This window comes from Scyliorhinus canicula, chromosome 3, assembly GCF_902713615.1.
Source record: "Scyliorhinus canicula chromosome 3, sScyCan1.1, whole genome shotgun sequence".
In the NCBI taxonomy this organism is placed as follows: domain Eukaryota; kingdom Metazoa; phylum Chordata; class Chondrichthyes; order Carcharhiniformes; family Scyliorhinidae; genus Scyliorhinus; species Scyliorhinus canicula.
In genome coordinates, this window is record NC_052148.1 from 252867111 (window position 1) to 252889800 (window position 22690).

Below are 22690 nucleotides of genomic sequence, written 5' to 3' on the forward strand. Positions count from 1 at the left end.
TCTGCCCAGGGGATATTACTGTCTCCAGGCCGGGGTCATCCGCAGCGAGCCCATAAAATACTGTACCGTGTTTTTAAAACTATAGGGGGAGCAATTACATGGCTGACAACTATGATGATTTTAAACTAGCATAGTAAAAGCCTGTATTGCACTTTTCCAACATGCTAATATGATTAGTGCAATTGCTGATATTTTGGGGCAAGTTAATCGGGTGCTAGCATATAAAAAGCTGATCAGTGTTCCATCGTGAAGTGATGATTGGTTAGAGGTCAGTTTGCACTGGCCTGTGGTTGTGAACTGGCCATAAGGAACAGTCCCCTGTTCTAGAAAAAGGAGCCCCGAGGCTCATGCAATAGTAGAATTGCTGTACGTAAAAAGGAAAGTCAAGACCATTCAAAATTAGAAGTTTGACACAAATTCTCAGCCACTGAAATATTTGGATTAGGAAATCGCATCAAACCCATCTTATTCCTCGTCTTAAAATGGTTACAGCTCAGAAGGAGGACATTCAGTCTATTTTGTGTGGGCCGGCTCTCTGCAATGGAAACTCATCGTCCCATCTCCCCCATCTTTTTCTCCCCATAGGCCTGCAGTTATTTCTCTTCAGATGCGTTTCTGCCTCCGCCGCTCCCTCAGGCAGGGCATTCCAGATCTTAACCACTCACGGCAATTATTGTCCACTTAAGGGCCTCATCCTGCCGTCACTGGTATTACCCCTAGGCAAATGGGGGGGAACTTCACCATGTGGGGAGCATGACTAGAAAACCTGTGCTTGTGGTTGGGGGGGGGGGGTGAAACCCTCATTCAAAGGCAATCCCTGCCTGACAAGGGGCCAGTATGAGGAAGGGATGACAGGCCCACTGCGACTCTCACTCCTACCCTTGCTGATGGCCCCCATGGGATCCGGTGATGATACTGGGCCTTGGCTGAGTGTCATAATAGCAGCAACCACCACCTCCCCAGTGGCTCTGTTGTTCAGAGGGCGTCAGCACCTCCAGCCCCAGGGTTCTTGGTCACAAGGAAAGCCCAGCAAAGTGCCTGACTGGCATTTTGTTTGGTGGGCCCTTCCTAAAAGAGGTAAGGTGGGGCGCTGACTGACTCTGAGTCTGCAACTAGTCAGCCAGGTCCCTGTCACCTCCATAAGTGCCAAATGCCATTTGGAAGTCCCTGTACACATAGAGTCATAGTCATGGATGTTTATAGCATGGAAATAGGCCCTCCGGCTAAGCTTGACAACATGAAGCGCATTGCCCTCATCTGTCTTCTCTGTTACCTCAACAAACAACTCAATCATGTTAGTTAAACTCCATTTAACTTTAACAAGTCTGTGCTTGCTTTCCTTAATTAATCCACACTTGTGATTGTTATCATTTCTAAAAGCTTTCCACCACCCAATTTATACCGATCGGCCTATAGTTGTTAGGTTTGTCATTACACCTTATCCTTATTTCTATAAACAAAGCATGTTCCTTCAAATCTTTACCAAAATTTAATTTTCTGAAGAAAAGCCAAAGTTCTGAGTACATCAAGTAAAATCCTAGATCACCAGTCTAATCTTACACCTTACATTATAGATATTTTATTGATCGTTTTTCTTAGCTTGCATCATAAGACAATGAGAAATAATAACAGGGGTAGGCCATTCAGCCCTTCGAGCATGCCCCGCCTTTTAATAAGATCATGGTTGACCTCACACTCACTAAGTCCACTTTCCTGTCTCATCTCTGCAACCCTTAATTGCCCTCCCCTCCTGATTAAACACCCATCAATCTTAGCCTTGAAAATGTTCAAGAACTCAGCCTTCCCCCTCCACAGCTTCCTGGGGTGAAGAACTCCAAAGCTTTGCCGTTCTTTCAGCACATGGCTCTTTCCATCAGCACATGGCTCTTTCCATCTGTCATCTTGAATGCTCAGCTGAACTGGCTGCTTTATCAAAAAATACTGAGCTGAATGTGAAGACAGAATGTGCAGGAGTGCTTCTCCTAGTCCATCGGGTTTTCCCCCCCACCCCCTGCCCTGACTTACAGCCTCTCTTCCAATTGCTTCCATGCTGCAAGTCGCTACCTCTCCCCCACCCCAAGCTGGCTTTTTCATCTCGCTGGTCTTATGTGTACAAATTGAGACATTATGTTGTGGCCATCAATTTTTGCAGACTTTGATTTTCTCCCTCTGACCTCAGTTCAAATCCATGCCTCTGAATTCTCTTTGTGGATATGAATTAGAGTAAATAGAGGCTTTCTAGCGGATTGATGAAAGTGGATTTTCTTTGAGGGGAAACAGCCAGATTGGTTTGACGGGGAGAAAAGCCCATTGAAGTTGAACCTGTAGATTATTTTTACAAAATAATCAAACTGAGTGTGTGTCGATGTTTTGTTGTTTAGCTTGTTAGGATTGCGCAGATTTTCGGTGTGCGTGAGAGGAGTAATTCTATCCAGTGAGTTTTGCTTTCCATCATACTTACAGACCTAAAATGTTTTGTGTTCAGGATGTTTTTGAAGACCTTTCGACTCTTATTACCACAATGTCTTTGGGAAAGATTATTTAGGATTGTAATAAACATTTCATAGTGTAGCATCAATTATTAAAAGTGTTCTCTTATTAAATTTAATGTCCATTAATAAATAATTCACATTCAAAAGGACGTCATGGCACACGGGTAGCACCAGAACATATCATCCCCCATTGCCAGTCATTGTGCCTACAATTTAAATGATGGGAAAGTCTATTCGGATTAATCTCAAACTAATTGTGTAAGTAAGAGTCAGTAGTGCATGAATGTTATCTATAGGAATGTAAAGCTAGAGGGCACTATTTCACAGGAATGAAACAGAGTCCAGTGTTGGGCACGTTCAGCCGAGTGTTTCCTGGGGCTGGCAGCACCGAGAGGGACCCCGCTTTTAAATGGGACTCTTAATTTCTGGGCCTTGGCGAGGAAAGCCCTACCAAGGCCGCAATTACCATTGCGGGAAATTGCATCCTGATCTCTGAACCCCCTACCAGATCCTTTGGATCTCTGCCAATGCCCCAACTTACCAATGAGCGGGTCCTTGAGCCCCCCGCACCCCCCTCATAAGGGCTCCCCTGGACCCGACACGGCCACCTTGGCGCTTTACATGTGGGTTTTGCAAAATAAAGCATAGTGCCTGCGACTTTCAACAAATTGATTTTCTGATTCCCATGAGTTGGACAAAACCTTGCTTGTGGCGTAGCACGTCATGTTCTCTAAGTATGTGCTGTCCCGGTTAAAGACCAGCTGTCTGCCGATATTAGTTTTTCTTTGATTTCACAACACTAATTCTTTAATTTTACAACACCAGTACCGATCAAATAGATAGATAAGATAGAGAAATACAGCACAGAACAGGCCCTTCGGCCCACGATGTTGCGCCGAACTTTTGTCCTAGGTTAATCATAGAATTTTGGACAATTTGTCATGGCCAATCCACCCAACCTGCACATCTTTGGACTGTGGGAGGAAACCGGAGTACCCGGAGGAAACCCACGCAGTCACGGGGAGGATGTGCAGACTCCACACAGACAGTGACCCAAGTCGAAATCGAACTTGGGACCCTGGAGCTGTGAAGCAATTGTGCTATCCACAATGCTACCGTGCTGCCCTTAAGAAGTTAACCTACACTCCCTTATTCTACCCTAATCCAAGTACCTATCCAATAGCCGTTTGAAGGTCCATAAATTTTCCGACTCAACTACTACCACAGGCAGTGCATTCCATGCCCCCACTACTCTCTGGGTAAAGAACCTACCTCTGACATCCCCTCTATATCTTCCACCATTTATCTTAAATTTATGTCCCCTTGTAATGGTGTGTTCCACCCGGGGAAAAAGTCTCTGACTATCTACTCTATCTATTCCCCTGATCATCTTATAAACCTCTATCAAGTCGCCCCTCATCCTTCTCCGTTCTAATGAGAAAAGGCCTAGCACCCTCAACCTTTCCTCGTATGACCTACTCTCCATTCCAGGCAACATCCTGGTAAATCTCCTTTGCACCTTTTCCAAAGCTTCCACATCCTTCCTAAAATGAGGTGACCAGAACTGCACACAGTACTCCAAATGTGGCCTGACCAAGGTTTTGTACAGCTGCATCATCACCTCACGGCTCTTAAATTCAATCCCTCTGCTAATGAACGCTAGCACACCATAGGCCTTCTTCACAGCTCTATCCACTTGAGTGGCAACTTTCAAAGAACAATGAACATAGACCCCAAGATCTCTCTGCTCCTCCACATTGCCAAGAACCCTACCATTAACCCTGTATTCCGCATTCAGATTTGTCCTTCCAAAATGGACAACCTCACACTTGTCAGGGTTAAACTCCATCTGCCACTTCTCAGCCCAGCTCTGCATTCTATCTATGTCTCTTTGAAGCCGACAACAGCCCTCCTCACTATCCACAACTCCACCAATCTTCGTATCATCTGCAAATTTACTGACCCACCCTTCAACTCCCTCATCCAAGTCGTTAATGAAAATCACAAACAGCAGAGGACCCAGAACTGATCCCTGCGGTACGCCACTGATAACTGGGCTCCAGGCTGAATATTTGCCATCCACCACAACTCTCTGTCTTCTATCGGTTAGCCAGTTTGTTATCCAACTGGCCAAATTTCCCACTATCCCATGCCTCCTTACTTTCTGCATAAGCCTACCATGGGGAACCTTATCAAATGCCTTACTAAAATCCATGTACACTACATCCACTGCTTTACCTTCATCCACATGCTTGGTCACCTCCTCAAAGAATTCAATAAGACTTGTAAGGCAAGACCTACCCCTCACAAATCCGTGCTGACTATCCCTAATCAAGCAATGCCTTTCCAGATGCTCAGAAATCCTATCCCTCAGTACCCTTTCCATTACTTTGCCTACCACCGAAGTAAGACTAACTGGCCTGTAATTCCCAGGGTTATCCCTATTCCCTTTTTTGAACAGGGGCACGACATTCGCCACTCTCCAATCCTCTGGTACCACCCCTGTTGACAGCGAGGATGAAAAGATCATTGCCAACGGCTCTGCAATTTCATTTCTTGCTTCCCATAGAATCCTTGGATATATCCCGTCAGGCCCGGGGGACTTGTCTATCCTCAAGTTTTTCAAAACGCGCAACACATCTTCCTTCCTGACAAGTATCTCCTCAAGCTTATCAGTCTGCTTCACGCTGTCCTCTCCAACAATATGGCCCCTCTCATTTGTAAATACTGAAGAAAAATACTTGTTCAAGACCTCTCCTATCTCTTCAGACTCAATACACAATCTCCCGCTACTGTCCTTAATCGGACCTACTCTCACTCTAGTCATTCTCATATTTCTCACGTATGTGTAAAAGGCCTTGGGGTTTTCCTTGATCCTACCCGCCAAGGATTTTTCATGCCCTCTCTTAGCTCTCCTAATCCCTTTCTTCAGTTCCCTCCTGGCTATCTTGTATCCCTCCAGCGCCCTGTCTGAACCTTGTTTCTTCAGCCTTACATAAGTCTCCTTCTTCCTCTTAACAAGACATTCAACCTCTCTTGTCAACCATGGTTCCCTCACTCGACCATCTCTTCCCTGCCTGACAGGGACATACATATCAAAGACACGCAGTACCTGATCCTTGAACAAGTTCCACATTTCACTTGTGTCCTTCCCTGACAGCCTATGTTCCCAACTTCTGCACTTCAATTCTTGTCTGACAGCATTGTATTTACCCTTCCCCCAATTATAAACCTTGCCCTGTTGCTCGCACCTATCCCTCTCCATTACTAAAGTGAAAGTCACAGAATTGTGGTCACTACCTCCAAAATGCTCCCCCACTAACAAATCTATCACCTGCCCTGGTTCATTACCAAGTACTAAATCCAATATGGCCTCCCCTCTGGTCGGACAATCTACATACTGTGTTAGAAAAGCTTCCTGGACACACTGCACAAACACTACCCCATCCAAACTATTTGATCTAAAGAGTTTCCACTCAATGTTTGGGAAGTTGAAGTCGCCCATGACTACTACCCTGTGACTTCTGCACCTTTCCAGAATCTGTTTCCCAATCTGTTCCTCCACATCTCTGCTGCTATTGGGGGGCCTATAGAACACACCCAACAAGGTGACTGCTCCTTTCCTATTTCTAACTTCAACCCATATTACCTCAGTAGGCAGATCCCCCTCGAACTGCCTTTCTGCAGCTGTTATACTATCTCTAATTAACAATGCCACCCCCCCACCTCTTTTACCATCCTCCCTAATCTTGTTGAAACATCTATAACCAGGGACCTCCAACAACCATTTCTGCCCCTCTTCTATCCAAGTTTCCGTGATGGCCACCACATCGTAGTCCCAAGTACCGATCCATGCATTAAGTTCACCCACCTTATTCCTGATGCTTCTTGCATTAAAGTATACACACTTCAACCCATCTCCTTGCCTGCAAGTACTCTCCTTTGTCATTGTTACCTTCCCCACTGCATCACTACGTGCTTTGGCGTCCTGACTATCGTCTACCTTAGTTGCTGGCCTACAGATCCGGTTCCCATTCCCCTGCCAAATTAGTTTAAACCCTCCCGAAGAGTACTAGAAAACCTCCCCCCCAGGATATTGGTGCCCCTCTGGTTCAGATGCAACCCGTCCTGCTTGTACAGGTCCCACCTTCCCCAGAATGCGCTCCAATTATCCAAATACCTGAAGCCCTCCCTCCTACACCATTCCTGCAGCCACGTGTTCAACTGCACTCTCTCCCTATTCCTAGCCTCGCTATCACGTGGCACCGGCAACAAACCAGAGATGCCAACTCTGTCTGTCCTGGCCTTTAACTTCCAGCCTAACTCCCTAAACTTGTTTATTACCTCCACACCCTTTTTCCTACCTACATCGTTGGTACCAATGTGCACCACGACTTCTGGCTGCTCACCCTCCCCCTTCAGGATCCTGAAGACACGATCAGAGACATCCCTGGCCCTGGCACCCGGGAGGCAACATACCTTTCGGGAGTCTCGCTCGCGACCACAGAATCTCCTATCTATTCCCCTAACCATTGAATCTCCTATTACTATTGCTTTTCTATGCTCCCCCCTTCCCTTCTGAGCCCCAGAGCCAGTACCAGTAAAGCTCAAGCACTATAAATAAGGAAGCTGTGGGAGGATTAAAGAGATGGTCAGATGGTACTTTTAAAGATTTATTTGTGCTGTTTCTTGAGGTTGCCTCACAGTGCAGAGAGGATTTGGACCAATTGCACACCTTGGAGCAAGAACGACTGAAGTACTCGCTTTCGGTGGCACATCAAGAAGTTTTGGGAAATGCCCGGAGGGAGCTGGTTGTACGCCTGAGACAGGCATTCCGATCCATCATCTTTGACCAGCTGGCGGAGGTCACCAGGCAGGAGGAATTTGATGCAACTTCAGCCAGCCAACTTCTGCATGAAAACTGGCACTTTCAGGTATATATGATGGTGTCACTAAAGCACTACTCTGAAGAAAAATGGTTGCAAAGTTGTTCCCAGTATGCCATGGGAATAACTATGTGGCAGAGTAAGATGTTCAAAAAGTAAGCCAGCTCGTCTATTATTTTTGCGGTAGGTATGAAGACCTGCAGGGATTAGTTCTGCTCTGCTGTTTACATTTTAAAAAATTATTTCACACGATGAGGGCATCACTGAATAGCCCAGCATTTCTGTGCCCATCCCTAATTGCCCTTGAGAAGGTGGTGATAAGTCACCTTCTTGAACCGCTGCAGCCCATGTGGTGTAGGGACAGTTCTGAGACTTGTTCAATGCAAACAAGGAAGATTCATCAATCCCAAACAATAAGTTCTTCAGCACTGCTGGGTCACAGGACCCTGTTCTGACAGGGGAAGCCTACCTTCAAGTAGACGAAGATGGGAGCAGTTGTAATCGTCATGAAGGAGAAAATTATTTTCAAGCCGATAGCTTATGCATAATAATCATAACTAGGTTATTAAAGGACAGGACACATATGTCATAATTCTCTCTGGTTTGATTTTACTCTTGAAAAACGTGATTGAACCTGAACAGATAGTGCTGGAAAAACTCTGCAGATATAGCAGCATCAGAGTTAACGTTTCGGAATCATAGAATCGTAGAATATACAATGCAGAAGGAGGCCATTCGGCGCATTGAGTCTGCACTGGCCCTTGAGAAGGTGGTGATAAATGGAAAGAGCACCCTAACAAGCCCAAATCTCCACCCGATCCCCTTAACCCAGTAACCCCATCTAAATGTTTTGGACACTAAAGACAATTTATCATGGCCAATCCACTTAACCTACACATCTTTGGACTGAGAGAGGAAACCGGAGCACCCGGAGGAAACCCACGCACACACGGGGAGAACGTGCAGACTCTGCACAGAAAGTGACCTAAGCATGAATTGAACCTGGGACCCTGGAGCTGTGAGGCAACAGTGCTAACCACTGAACTACCGTGCCGCCCAGAGTCATATTCGACTTGGGCGAGATTTTCCAACCCCACCTGACCCTGGGATCATTTGGTCCCATGGAAAGTCGATGGACTTTAGACAGGGCCACCAAACCCCCCATAATGGATCTCACCATAAAAATCCCCGCCTTTAACTCTTTCTCTCTCTCCACAGATGCTGAGTTTTCATTTTGGATGTCCAGAATCAGTAACATTTAGCTTTTATTTTAATCGCTCCATTTTAAATGATCTTTTTTTAATGGTAATACACAAACGGATTTATATTTTAGTCTAAATCCTGTGTTCCTCTCTAGTTTCAGTTGGAGAAACTGATGGACCAGCAACTGGCTTTCCAAAGAATGATACTCGATAAGGGCCTGGCTCATAGAAAAAACCTTGTGAACAGGATTGAGCGCGGTGTGAAGCATAGACGCAATCTCCTGAACACAGCTGCCCTCCACATTGCAGGCTTTGCCAATCTGGTGAAAAAGTAAGTCATTATTGCCATTCAAACCAATAGTATCCATCAGGGAATCATTCTTATTCAATGCCAGAACTTCAGTTAGGCAGGATTTGTGTGTGTGTGGATGAATTTATTCACTTTGACGCAATGAAAAAGCAATGAAGTGGCAATGAACATTGGCATGATGGGGATGACAACCAATTGCAATTAAAAGAATAGTTTTGAAAAAGGCACAAATACTGACTGTTGTTGAACAGAGCTGTCGGCACCAGGGTCTCATAGTTACAGAAAGTAATACTTGTGACTGAAACTTTGTTAGGCTCCTTTTATCTTTTTTATGAATATCATAGCCTTTGTGGGAGACCAGAGACACCACACCCCCCCCCCCCCCCCCCCCAACTCCTCTTTCGCTGACCAAACCCTCCCCGCCCATTATCCCGTAGTTACCTCACTCCGGGATCCATTGGACTTTCTTCTTGGGTCTGTTTGGAGTCCTGGCAACACCCACTATTGAGCTCTTGATGCCGTCTAGACTGCTGGAGATGTTGGCAATCAGATTGGTCGGCAGCTTCCAAAGGTTCGACTTCCTCCCCACTGAGGGATGGAGGTCTCACTCTTAGCTTCCCCACATAGCGTTATGGCTACAGGGTGGTCTTGCATGGAAGCCAACTTTCCTTCTTTTGCCGGAGCAGAGAGTGCTGCGGTGAGCCATCTGCCACCCGCATAAAATCCAGCCCCAGCACTTGTTGGTTGTGAAAGACTGTGGACATCAGCCCAGGTGAGTCAACATGTGTCGGTGTTGGTCCCCAGCCTGGATAAATGGAGAGGAATAGTGGTAGGGAGGGCATCCAGCTTTAAAATCACCCTCCAAATCCCAAAAGGGTGGCTGCTATGAATAACATGGGAAAAGCCAAATGAGAATAGCGATAGTTGAGGGATAAACATCAGCGAGGACAAGAAGGGAGCACCCCTGTTGATTTTCATTCCCTTTCTCCCATTAATGTAGAACTGGTAAAATTCCCGCAGGGAATCAAATAGTTCCCATTTCGAGGACAGAAACAAAACATGGCAACGTCGATTTGGTGGTGGAAAGCATTCTGAGAAACCAAGTGGGGAAAATCAAAATGGGAAAAAAAGCATAAAATAGTTCAGAAAGCATCCTTCAGAGCCATTTGCATCCATTCCCTGATTCCTTCAGCATTAAATTCAGCACTGAACGTCTTGTCGGGCAAGCCAGGGCACTCATACAGGTGTAGATGACTATGTCCGGATCTGACATGAATAGTGAGTATCAGTGGGGACATGGTACAACCTTAATTTTAATACTGCTTCTTTGGGAATGTATGTAAATGGTAGGATGAGTCTCGATTGAGCACAGTTGATTTCCTGTCCCTTCAGGCCTCGTTTGAGCTCATTTGTAGGGTGTAGCAGAACCTGAAATTGGAGCCACAAGGCTCTCTCAGTTAATTGCTTCCCTTCTGTTAGTATAAATAAATAATTTGAAATATATTGAAGAAAATCCAATTTAAATTACAGCGATTTCTCAAAGATATGTGCTCCATGTGAGCATTGCGTACCGTTGGGAGTGCTGGATCACAGGATCCCCACAGTAAGCGACATTGATTTCCTGTGGCAGGTCCTTAGTCATTTGGTGCTTATCTGGAGAGACATTAAATGGTGACAACAGAGGGTACGGTGTTTTTCTGGACTACTCTTATGAATCATCCTATGAGCTGTCAGAGAACAATATTGTCACAGATTTTTGGTCAATTAGTTTTTAATTATTTCATGGGATGTGGACATCGCTAGCAAGGCCAATACTTGTTGCCCACTCCTAATTTTCTTTTAATTCATTTACGGGATGTGGGCATCACTGGTTAGGCCAGCATTTATTGCCCACCCTAGTTGCCCTTCAAAGGTGGTGGTGAGTTGCCTTCTTGAACCGCTGCAGTCCTTCAGATATAAGTACACCCACTGTGCTGTTCCGACGAAACTCATCTCCAAACGCGGTGGGCTTGGCCTCGGCTCCTCCCTCTGTGACTTGATCCTGAACTTCCTAACCCACAGACCACAATCAGTAAGGATAGGCAACAACACCTCCTCCATGATGATCCTCAACACCGGTGCCCCACAAGGCTGTGTCCTCAGCCCCCTGCTCTACTCCTCATACACTGTGGCTAAATTCCCCTTCAACTCGATTTTCAAATTTGCTGATGACACCACCGTAGTGGGTCGGATTTCAAACAATGATGAGACAGATTACAGGAATGCGATAGAGAATCTGGTGAACTGGTGCAACGACAATAATCTCTCCCTCAATGTCAACAAAATGAAGGAGGTTGTCATCGACTTCAGGAAACGTTGAGGAGAACATGCCTCTGTGTACATCAATGGGAACAAAGTAGAAAGTGTTGAGACCTTCAAGTTTTTAGGTGCCCAGATTACTAACAACCTGTCCTGGTCCTCCCATGCCGACACTATAGTTAAGAAAGCCCATCAACGACTACTTTCTCAGAAGACTAAGGAAATTTGGCATGTCAGCTGCGACTCACCAACTTTTACAGATGCATCATAGAAAGCATTCTTTCTGGTTGTATCACAGCTTGGTATGGAGCCTGCTCTGCCCAAGACTGCAGTAAACTACAAAAGGTCATGTATGTAGCCCAGTCCATCACGCAAACCAGCCTCCCATCCATTGACTCTGTCGACAATTCCCGCTGCCTCGAAAAGGCAACCATCATAATTAAGGACCCCACGCACCCCGGACATACCCTCTTCTACCTTCTTCCATCAGGAAAAAGATACAAAAGTATGAGGTCACGTGCCAACCGACTCCCAAACAGCTTCTTCCCTGCTGCCATCAGACTTTTGAATGGACCTACCTCGTATTAAGTTGATCTTTTCTCTACATTCTAGCTATGACTGTAACATTACATTCTGTAGTCTCTCCTTCCTTCCCCATGTACGGTATGCGTTGTCTGCATAGCATGCAAGAAACAATACTTTTCACAGTATACTAATACATGTGACAATAATAAATTAAATCAAATCAAAATTAGCGAGGGAGACCCAGGATTTTGTCCCTGCGACAGTGAAGGAATTCCGATATATTTCCAAGTCAGGGCGATGGGTGACTTGGAGGAGAACCTCCAGTTGGTGGGGTTCCAAGGTATCTGCTGCTCTTGTCCTTCTGGATGGGTAGTGGTTGTGGGTTTGGAAGGTGCTGTCGAAGGAACCTTGGTGAGTTACTTGCCCTTGAGAAGGTGATAGTGAGTTGCCTTCTTGAACCGCTGTGGTCCATGTTGTGTAGGTACACCCACAGTGCTGTTAGGGAGGGAGTTCCATGATTTTAACCCAGCAGCAGTGAAGGAACAGCAATATATTTCAAGTCAGAATGGTGAGTGGATTGGAGAGGTGGTTTTCCCATGTGGTTGTTGCCCTTGTCTTTCTCGGTGGTAGGTGTTGCAGATTTGGAAGCGACTGTATGAGGTGCTGCAGTGCCTCTGGCACATGGTACATACGGCTGTAAATGTGGGTGGAACATAATGCCCTCCCTGTAGAAGTTTGGAAATGGGGAGGCACATTTGATTGGACAGGAGGGTGGTAAGTGGAGACTTCACTACCTTCCCTTCGCTGCCCCAATTAAGTCTGTGTTGGGAAGGTTCATGGTTGGCATTCCCACCCTGCTGTCAATTGATGCCCCATAAATGGACAATTAATATGCAGTCCTGGGGTGGATGGGGCAGTGGAGATGGTGGTAGGGGGACTCATTGTCAGATATTGAATGCCTGATCGAGAGACCGGGCATTGGGAAGGATAGAATGGGTGCATTGAAAGCTACTCTTCTACCCTTTCTTCTAAACCCCTGCTCCTCATTAACCAGCGACACCTCCCTTGACCCCCCCCCCCCCCCATCCTGCACTCAGTCACCCAAATCCAAGGTTCCTTGCTGATTCTGGCCCTCAGGTGGGGGACATTGCCAGCCCCTAACACAGCTTTCCCCATTGGCACGAAAGGCAGTGAGGAGCTGTCGGCCTCTGATCAGCCGTCAGCTGTATGAGGGTTGGGATTTTTGGAATCCCCCCCTGCCCTGCCTCACCGGAGGTCCTTATCCATAGACCTGCTTCCAGCCATGTAATTCCTTGGGTGGTTTTCTCCAAAGGAAGTGACGTGGGGCCTCACTGGCCCATCATTGGACGGGTGCCAATCAAACTTGCTGTTTTGATCTGGGTGGTGCCGAGTGTTTTTAGAACTGCACTCATCCATGCTTGTAACATATTCTATCTCACTGCTGACTTGTACATTGTACTTGGTGGAATAGCTTTGGGGAGGCAAGAGGTGAGTTATTCTCTGCAGAATTTCCAGCTTCTAATTATACGGCTACTCCAATTAAGTTTCTGGTCAATGGAAACCTCCACGTTGTCGATCGTGAGGAATTCAGTGGCTCGCAAGCAAAAATAAAGGCCCTCGGTTTTAGTGCCGTTTAGACCATCCCCACGTCAAAGAGATAACGTTAGTCATATTCGTGTCACACAAGAGTCAGGGAATGTCCATGTTGAGACTGTGCGGATCTGCAAACCGACTCGGGAGGTGTCCCGGATGGTCAGATTTTCGTTTTGTGGAGGCCTGGGTATTAACAGGAATCAGACCCCCTGACTCAGGAATCAGTGTGGAAGCAGCCACAGGGACTGATGCGTACAGGGACAAGCTGTTTAAATCATCCCCTCCTGGCTTCAGCACTTTGTCACAGCTGTAAAAGAAAACAAGAAAACTAAAGCAGTTTTCTATCCATCACCTCTTCACCCCCACACAATCTCATACCCCATCTTTGCCATCCCATGCCATCATTTATCTTCCATCCACCCATATCCCCTCATACACTCCATGGCAACCCATGCCCCTCTACCAAGGCCCCTATGGCATTTTAGAGCACCCATGCCAACTGGGTGCCAACTGATTCCAAGCCACATCCCCCACCACCCTTTTCCCTAACAACCTCAATGGTAACTTGCCCAGTATCCACTGAGGGCAGACCTCAGGACCCATGTTCAGATGAAATAAAATAAAGTTCTACGTATCTGTTGTTGAATTCACTGGCCATGAATTAGCGGCCCCGTTAGGCACGTGTGCAAAATCCCCTAGTCACCGCTAAATCTCACGAGTGGCCTAAAACGGAATTTGAACCGGTGAGATCTCAGTTTGAGATCTTTCGCTCCCCACCTGCCGGTGAAGTGATTTTCATACATTATAATGTTTTAACATATTATTAAAGGGCTGGACACCGTAGCATCCAACCACAATGCATCCTTCAATACCCACCCACCCCTGCGGCATGATATAACGCCAGTACAAATCACAAATGATTTACAAAACTGAAAAACAGCCATTATGACCATGCTGGTGGTGCAGACATGCCTGTAGGCCCCGAGGAGGTTTGAGGGACATGGCTGGACATTGCCCTGGGCACCTTGCAAGGGGACACTGCCAATTGGACACTTGCAGGGGTCTTGGTCAGGGAGGTTACCCTTCTCCATTGGGGGTTTCCCCTTCTGCATGTGGGATTCGTTGGGGGGTGGATTCACCTTGTTCATCGGCAGGACCCGATGTCTGTGGTGGGAGGGGGCCTGCAGATATCCGTGGGGGATGCCTTAAGGTTAACTTTGAGATTGGGGTGCCCCGATCTTAGAATTCCATTGTTGCTGCTGTGTGTTGGCCCCTTTCCTGCAGCGGGCTGTGTGATCCATGGCAGCATTTTGAAATTGCTCAGAGGCTGTTCAATCAGGCGAGAAAAGGCACCTGTGAAGCCAGAGAGTTTCTCACAGCTTTCCTCGCCTGATCCAGCACTCTGTGCAATTTTGGGAAAATTGCACCAACTCTAATTGTTAAAAACCCATTCACTACATTTAACTTCCATCAATGACTTAATTCCTCATTAAAAACAAGCATTTGCATTGACCCTACTTGAAGCTAGCAATCAGGGTGTGAACTGACAGGCATCCTACTATGACATTGACAGGTTGTAGAATCAGTCATCCAGAACAAATCCTATACGCCTCAGGTTTCTCTCAACTCTTTTAAACTGTAGACTTTTAAAAGAAATTCAAGGCCAGGAGATTTAAATGCCTCGACAGTTTAAAAGTTTCAAGGGGATTTAAATGCCGTGATAGCTTAATAATTTCAATGCATTTATTCACTTTCACGCACATTTGTATCTAATTTAACAAGCCCAAACTGCGCTTGACCTATCCCAAGGGCACCTGACCTATCCCACAGGTTACCTTACCTCTCCTGAAGTCGTCCATGGACCTATCTAAAGGGTACCTTACCTCCCCAAAGAATTCTGGTCAGTTCGGATCTTCTCTTAAAAAGTGTAAAACTCACATGTCATGTTTTGTACTTTCCACTGACAAAAATTGGATGTGTCTGTTACATGTGTGTAGCTGCCTCTGCGAATCATAGTTGTGAATATTACAAATGGCTCCCGTTCCCCTGGGAAAAAGGCAGGTGCTGGATTCAGGGATAGGTCTTCCATCATCAGAGCTTTGCCGCCATTTTGGCTAAGGTGGAGTCCCCCTCCAACTCGGTGAAAATTCAGCCCTCGAGACGGGAAAATGGTGCAGAATCAAAACAGCACTCAGTAGACAATCTAATTTATGTGTTATCAAATAAAAACTGAAAGAAAAATAAATTATCTTTTCAAAATCAATCAATCAATATGGCTTTAAAAAGAAAATGCGAACTGAACCATGTATTTCTCCTCGTAATAAATAATCCAGTGATTTTTATCCGATAGCTAAGTAGCTTCATGAGCATAGCTCAGTTGTTTTCCCCTCTGATCGTATTTTCCTCCCTGTTTGCTGCATAATTAATTCTGTGTTTTATGTGAACATAAACCCAACCTGATTATTCAGTCTAACATGGGCTACATCTCCTTTGAATCGTGAGATAGAGACTAAAGGTTGAAGTCAAAAGGAAAGTGAGCAGATGTAAAAGTACTTACTTGCTGTTAATAACAACGGTAGAAACACTGGACACTGGATTCTTCTTTGTTATCCTAACCAAAAAGGATGCAATTATCAGGAAAGTAGAACCGTAAGACCTACCCATGAATCATAGAATTTACCCTGCAGAAGGAGGCCATTCGGTACATCGAGTCCATACCAGCTCCTGAACGAGCACCCTACTTAAGCTCACACCTCCACCCTATCCCCGTAACCCAGTAACCCCACTTAAGCTTTGGACACTAAGGGACAATTTAATGTGGCCAATCCACCAAACCTGCACATCTTTGGACTGTGGGAGGAAACCGGAGCACCCGGAGGAAACCCACGCAGACACGGGGAGAAAATGCAAACTCCACACGGACAGTCACCCGAGGCCGGAATTGTACCCGGGACCCTGGAGCTGTGAGGCAGCAGTGCTAATGATTGTGCCACTGCCCCGCGCGCATGCCTCAACCTTAATCTTATTCTCTCTGGTTTGACCAGCTGCATCCCTGGCCAACCTTCCCCTTCCTGTCGTATGGTAACAGGGGAGCAGGTTTGTAGTGGATTTTCATTTTGACTGCCCCATTACTACCATACCTGTGAAACGTGATGTGGAAGGAGGTTGTATGGATGATATAGTGGCAGTAGAATTAGACGACCTACTGGAGGCCACTTTTCCTCTCCCTCCATCTTTGATCTTGTATGCTAGCTGTGGTGGGTCTATGCCAAGGCCCACAATGCTCAGTTCCCGTTGTCTTTGGTAATTTCCTGCACCTTTAAATGTCCTTTTACCTTTTGTGGTGCTGCAGCAGGACTCCCTGCATGGCTAATGAACTTCAACACATGAAAATAGGCCTAAAACCACCTGTCTCCATCACTGCAATATTGCCTACCCCCACCCATTCCTCGACTCACCTGTTGCTGCAACGCTCACGCATGTTTTCATTATTGCTAGACTGGATTTCCTGATGCTTTCCTGGCCAGCCTCCCATCTTCCACCCTGTTGAGCTCATCCAAAGCTCTGCTGGATGTATCTTAATGTGCACCAAGCTCTGTTCCCATTCTGTACTCCATGACGTCCTGATTTTAAAATATTCTCAGCCTTGTTTCCAAATCCCACGTGGCCTTGCTGGACCCTGGCTCTATAAAGTCCTCCAACTCTATAACCCTTGGGGTCCCGTGCCCTCCTTCATTTCCAGTCTCTTGTGCATTGCTGATTTTAATTGTTCCACCATCGTTGGTTGTGCCTTCAGCTATGCCCTGAAATCTGGAATTCCCTCTGAACCTCTCAGACGCTTCAACCTCTTCCTCCTTTATGGCACTCTGTGTCATAATATACACACAAGTATATGATGGTGCACAGACAGACATTGATTGACACACAGGATGACCAATGAACACACAGAACACAGCAGCCAATCACCAGACAGGACATGGCCACTATAAAGCCAGAGGGCACTAGTTTTCCCGCTCTCTTGAGATGCAGCCTCTGAGACAGCCAGAGCCCATGAGCAACCACACCAACATCCACCATGTGGTAGTAAGATAGTCTGGTCATGTTAGCCTCAGGTCTCCAGTCAACTCAGCATAGTGTCAACCCACAGTCTTAAGTATGTTTAACAGTTGGTAGTTCAATAAAATCGAGTTGCATTTCTCCAAGTGTTCGAAGCCTGTCTCTCTCTCACTGCTATGGTAAACGCAGTCCTCGCATACCCAACACATCACTCCTTAAACCTACCTCTTTGATTATCTCCTTACATAGCTTGGTTATTTGATAATGCTCGCACGAAGCACCTTTGGATGCTTTTCTAAGTTCAAGGCACTATATAAATGCAACAGAGAGCTGAGATGGGCTCTTTTAGATTTCCAGAATCAATTGGCATGCCTGAGTATCAACTCAGTAACAAATCAGAATGTTAAGTGGGAGGAGTGGCTGTAATGGTCTATAATTAGGAAAGTTATTATCAATAGCTTGTTTGGTTTCCATAACTGAGTCGGCATCAAAGTCAATTTACAACATCTTCATAATCTCTCAAAACATTTATTTTCTAATTTCTAAAGAAAATGAGTCATATTTGCAACAGTAAATTTAACAGCACGATTAAAACTGCAGGTGGAACTTGGAATGTTATTCCTTTTTCCACCCTGTTGATTCTGACAGTAAAATAAAACTTGATAATAAATATATATTTTGGTGATGTTGCATTTTCCATTATCAGTTTAGTACTATGGTAAATGTTTGCAGTTTCTGCAGTAAGATAATTTTCCACAGAATACAAGGGATCACAGGCATCCGAGAGAGAGAGCGCAACGCACAATTATATAGCTTGAAGGTCACCACTCCACGTCAAGTATGTTGAAAGGTAGGGAGGCAGTCCTCTGTGAACTACAACAGCTGATGCAGGGATTGAACCAGCATTGCTCGCGTCAGTGCGCACTGCACTTCAGCCATCCTAGCCAGCTGAGCTAACTGACCCCGACATTAAAACAGTAGATTACATTTGCGTTAAATAGATTGCTATCTTCTGACCCCCTTCCACGAGCTCTGTGAACAGTTTTTCTTTCCACCAAAACTAGTTTTGAAAGAAACAAGTTTGCAAATTACAGTGCTGTAGCTGTTTTCTTTACCCTTTTCACAGGATGTGGGCATCACTCGCTGGGCCAGCAATTTTATTGCCCGTCCCTAATTACCCATATGGAGGTGGGTGGTGAGTTGCTGTCTTGAACCATTGCAGTCCATGTGGTGCAGGTACACCCACAGTGCTGTTAGGGAGGGCGTTCCAGGATTTTGACCCAGCGACAGTGAAGGAACGGTGATATATTTCCAAGTCAGGGTGGTTTGCGGCTTTTGAGGCGAACTTGCAGATGTCGTGGTGTTCCCATGCATCTGCTGCCTTTGTCCTTCTAGGTGGTAGCGGTTGCAGGTTTGGAAGATGCTGTCAGAGGAGCCTTGGGGAGTGGCTGCAGTGCATCTTGTACACACTGCTCCTATTGGGCGTCAATAGTGGAGGGTGTGGATGTTGAAGGTGGTGGATGGGGGAGGCCAATCAAGCAGCTACTCTGTCCTGGATTGTGTCATGCGTGAAACAATGCAAATAATATTTTCCTGCTGTGCACAGGCAATGGGTAAATTAATGGTAACTGTATCCAGAGCGTGAAGTGTGATACAAATAAGGAATAGTAAATTCAGCACAAAGGAGACTCATGCTGTTGTAATACTTTGCTTTGGGCACCTGGATATCATCCCACATTGATAATAAATTGGAAATGGGAAGGTTCAAAATGGGTTCTGTTCATGTTCCAAGTTTCTTTTGCATTTTAACCTCTGACACAACTTCAACACACAGTGTGGGAAGACAAGTGTGTGAATATGAGATTCGGGTCTGAAATACCATTTATTCTAAACCAGGTAGTGCCTCCATTAAATTAATCAAGCCAAGTGTTTCATAGCCATGTGTTAAGTGTTATACACGAACTTTGGAGCAAACGTATTCGGAGTTTTGAGAGATGTTGAGGCCTTCGGTTTAAAACCATCAGTGAAGATACCCAAAGGCACAGAAGGCAATTTTATAAATAAATTTAGTCACGTTATGTGTCACTTCTCAAATATTTTTAATCTGTAGGAAACCCATTAACAAAATTGTTAGGAATTAAGTATTAAAACTACTTACACTTGTGTCATGTGAGAGTACCTTTAAGAAATGGGTGTTTATAAATGGGTGTGTATATAAATATCTGTAGTGAGAGTACCGTAATGAAATGGGTGTTTATTACTGCAGTGATGTCCGAGAGTGAGTGGAGCTGGGATGTCTGTCAACTTTTTACTTTCGTTTTAGGCTGTTTGCTGCAGGGTGTGTTTTAGTTTTGTTTTCAGAGCTGGATAGCTGCAGTCACAGTCAGAAGGGGTATTAGTCTCTTTGTTATCTAAAAACTGTAAATTGATCCTTTGGTGATTTAAAACTAATAACTGCTCTCAGTATTGACTTTAACCTGATGTGCTTCAAAGTCTTATGGATGTTAAAAGGACAGCTTAAGGATTACTTAATGTTCTATTCTTTGGGCGTTATATTTGAATTGATGGTTGCTAAGATGTTCACTGTATGTTTTAAAAAGGTAACTTGTGTTCATAGAATAAACATTGTTTTGCTTTAAAAAATACTTTTCCATTTCTGCTGTACCACACCTGTAGAGTGGGCCGTGTGCTCCCCATACCACAAACTATTAAAAGTTGTGGGTCAGGTGAACTCCATGAAACACTTTGGGGTTCTCTAAACCCTGGCCCATAACACTTGCCTCACTATTAAAGAACAATTCACTGATTCCTGCCTGGTGTGAAACAGCATATCCAAATTAAAGTGATAGTGAGCAGCTAGTATTTGGCAAACTAGTGTGGCCAAATCACTATTCAGGGATCTATTCAGTGTTGTTTCAAATTCAGATTTCGTCCTTATTTATGCTTTATATCGTTCCCAAACTTTAAGTACCAGTTTGTAAATTAGTCTAATTGGGCGGCTTGATAGCACAGTGGTTAGCACCGTTGCTTCACAGTGACAGGGTCCCGGGGTCGATTCCCGACTTGGGTCACTGTCTGTGCGACGTCTGCACATTCTCCCCGTGTCTGCATGGGTTTCGTCAGGGTTCTCCGGTTTCCTCCCACAAGTCGCGGAAGACGTGCTTGTTCGGTAAATTGGACATTCTGAATTCTCGCTCTGTGTACCCGAACAGGCGCCGTAATGTGGCGACGAGGGGATTTTCACAGTAACTTTATTGCAGTGTTAATGTAAGCCTACTTGTGACACTATTAAAGACTATTATTAGATTATTATTAATTGATGTGAACAACTGGCACCCGTTTCTCTCCTCTATTCAATATCACTTGTTGCACCATGTTAGTTCATGTCCTGGTTTAAAACAGAATTTAAATTTAAAGCTATTGATATGAATGAGTCTATCAGCTGGACTACAATGTAGGAATACTGTGAAACTATTATTGGATTTTCCTTCAAGACAGTATAATAATCTGTGTTTCGAATTGTGCAGTTTCATGGTTGCTGTTAGAAATATAAAGTTTCCCGACATATATTCAATATAAAATGGCAGAATTGTTTTTGACAAATAACTGTTCACCACCAGTCGCGCCGTCTCCCCCAGTGCAATTTAATTGATTTGTTGATATTTAATCTGACTTAATCAATTTGTGCCAGTACCAAAAAGGTTCAACCCTATTGATTGACGGAGCAGGCTCGCAGGACCAAAAGGCCTCCTCCTGTTTCCAAGTCCTATGTTCTAGTCATGTCAGACCCACTTTGCCTGAATGGTAAACCTAGAGGGTGAATCCAGAGTTAGGACCCCAAGATACCGTGGAACAAGTGGGGTGTGACTGATTGTTGAGGTTTGCCTCCTGTTGTTTTGGTTTGCTGTTAGAAAGTGTAACGAGAGTGCGGTCCCACATTGATGAAAAACAACCCTCGTGTGTCCTTTTGGCTGCTCTGGATACCTTTGATTAATTTATCCCCAGGTTGATTGATATATTTCGCCAATAAGATGTTTAGATAGTTAGAAAGATAGGCTTTTTTTTAATAATGTGGATAATGTTGCCTGCCCCGTCTATCTAAAGATTTTTGTCTAACTGCTTTGTGAATGGCCATACACATCCATTTGGTACGTAGTTGCGAGGTTGAAGAAACTTGGTTTGTTCTCACTGGACCGACTGAGGTTCGACCTGATAGAAGTCTACAAGATTATGAGGGGCATGGACAGAGTGGATAGTCAGAAGCTTTTTTCCAGGGTGGAAGAGTCAATTACTAGGGGGCATAGGTTTAAGGTGCGAGGAGCAAAGTTTAGGGGAGATGTGTGAGGCAAGCTTTATTACACAGAGGGTGGTGGGAGCCTGGAACTCGCTGCTGGGGGAGGTAGTGGAAGCAGATACGATAGTAACTTTTAAGGGGCGTCTTGACAAATTCATGAATAGGATGGGAATAGAGGGATACGGACCCCGGAAGGGTAGGGAGTTTTAGTTCAGATGGGCAGCATGGTCTTGGAGGGCTGCAGGGCCGGTTCCTGTGCTGTAATTATCTTTGTTCCAGTAATAGAGCACTCTCCCATTTGGACACGAACATAATTAGGTGCAATATTGGTTTTATCCCCAAGCCCATTTTACTCTTCACTGAAATCAATGGAAAGCAACATTGAGGAAGCCAGCATTCAATCCTGTACATTTCTCATCCAACGGTCCAGGTTGCAATTGCCTCCAAAGTTTCAACTCCCTACAGCTTGACTAATTCCTCAGTAATTGTACCAAATTACACATTAACATTCCAATGAAGAATCAAAAGAACTCGAGCCATTGACTTTGTTTTCTCTCTCCACCGACATTGCCAGACTTGCTGAGTTTTTCCAGCATTCTCAGTTTTTCTTGCAGGTTCCACAGTATTCCGCTTATTTTACGCATTCGTTCATTTCAGTTGCTGTTTTTGTTTTGTTCCTTTGCTACTCGTTGCTATTTTCCACGGTCACAGGGCTGACTTCATCATTGAAATGAGATGTGAATGAAATATATGTTTGCTGAAGTTTTAAACAGCGACGAATGCTGCAAGAACACACGGGTTAACCAGCCGGAAAAATATAGACCCGAGCAAGATCAGATCAATATTTCTAAACTGTTGACTCAGTGCAATGGTTTCTCACAAAGTCTGTGGGATGTGTGCACATTAGGTATTGCTTTCCTTTAATCTAACTGAGCGCAACGGGAAAATCAATATTCACATAAATCAATATAGTTAGAAGTGGGTGTCAATTCTCTATTTCCCCTCTAACATTC

The 22690-nt window shown here is 45.0% G+C and overlaps 1 protein-coding gene across 8 annotated transcripts in view; it reads left to right on the top strand.

The window, feature by feature from the left end:
- The window catches only part of LOC119963437 (limbin-like), a 188064-nt gene that overhangs the window by 51791 nt on the left and 113583 nt on the right, over positions 1-22690 (top strand). For 7 of the 8 annotated variants that reach the window (XM_038792569.1, XM_038792565.1, XM_038792570.1 and 4 more), the window contains exons 11-12: positions 7187-7426; positions 8736-8911. In XM_038792569.1, the coding sequence (XP_038648497.1) occupies positions 7187-7426; positions 8736-8911 (416 nt within the window). The remainder of the gene's footprint in view (positions 1-7186; positions 7427-8735; positions 8912-22690) is intronic. The other variant, XM_038792567.1, reaches the window with a different exon arrangement.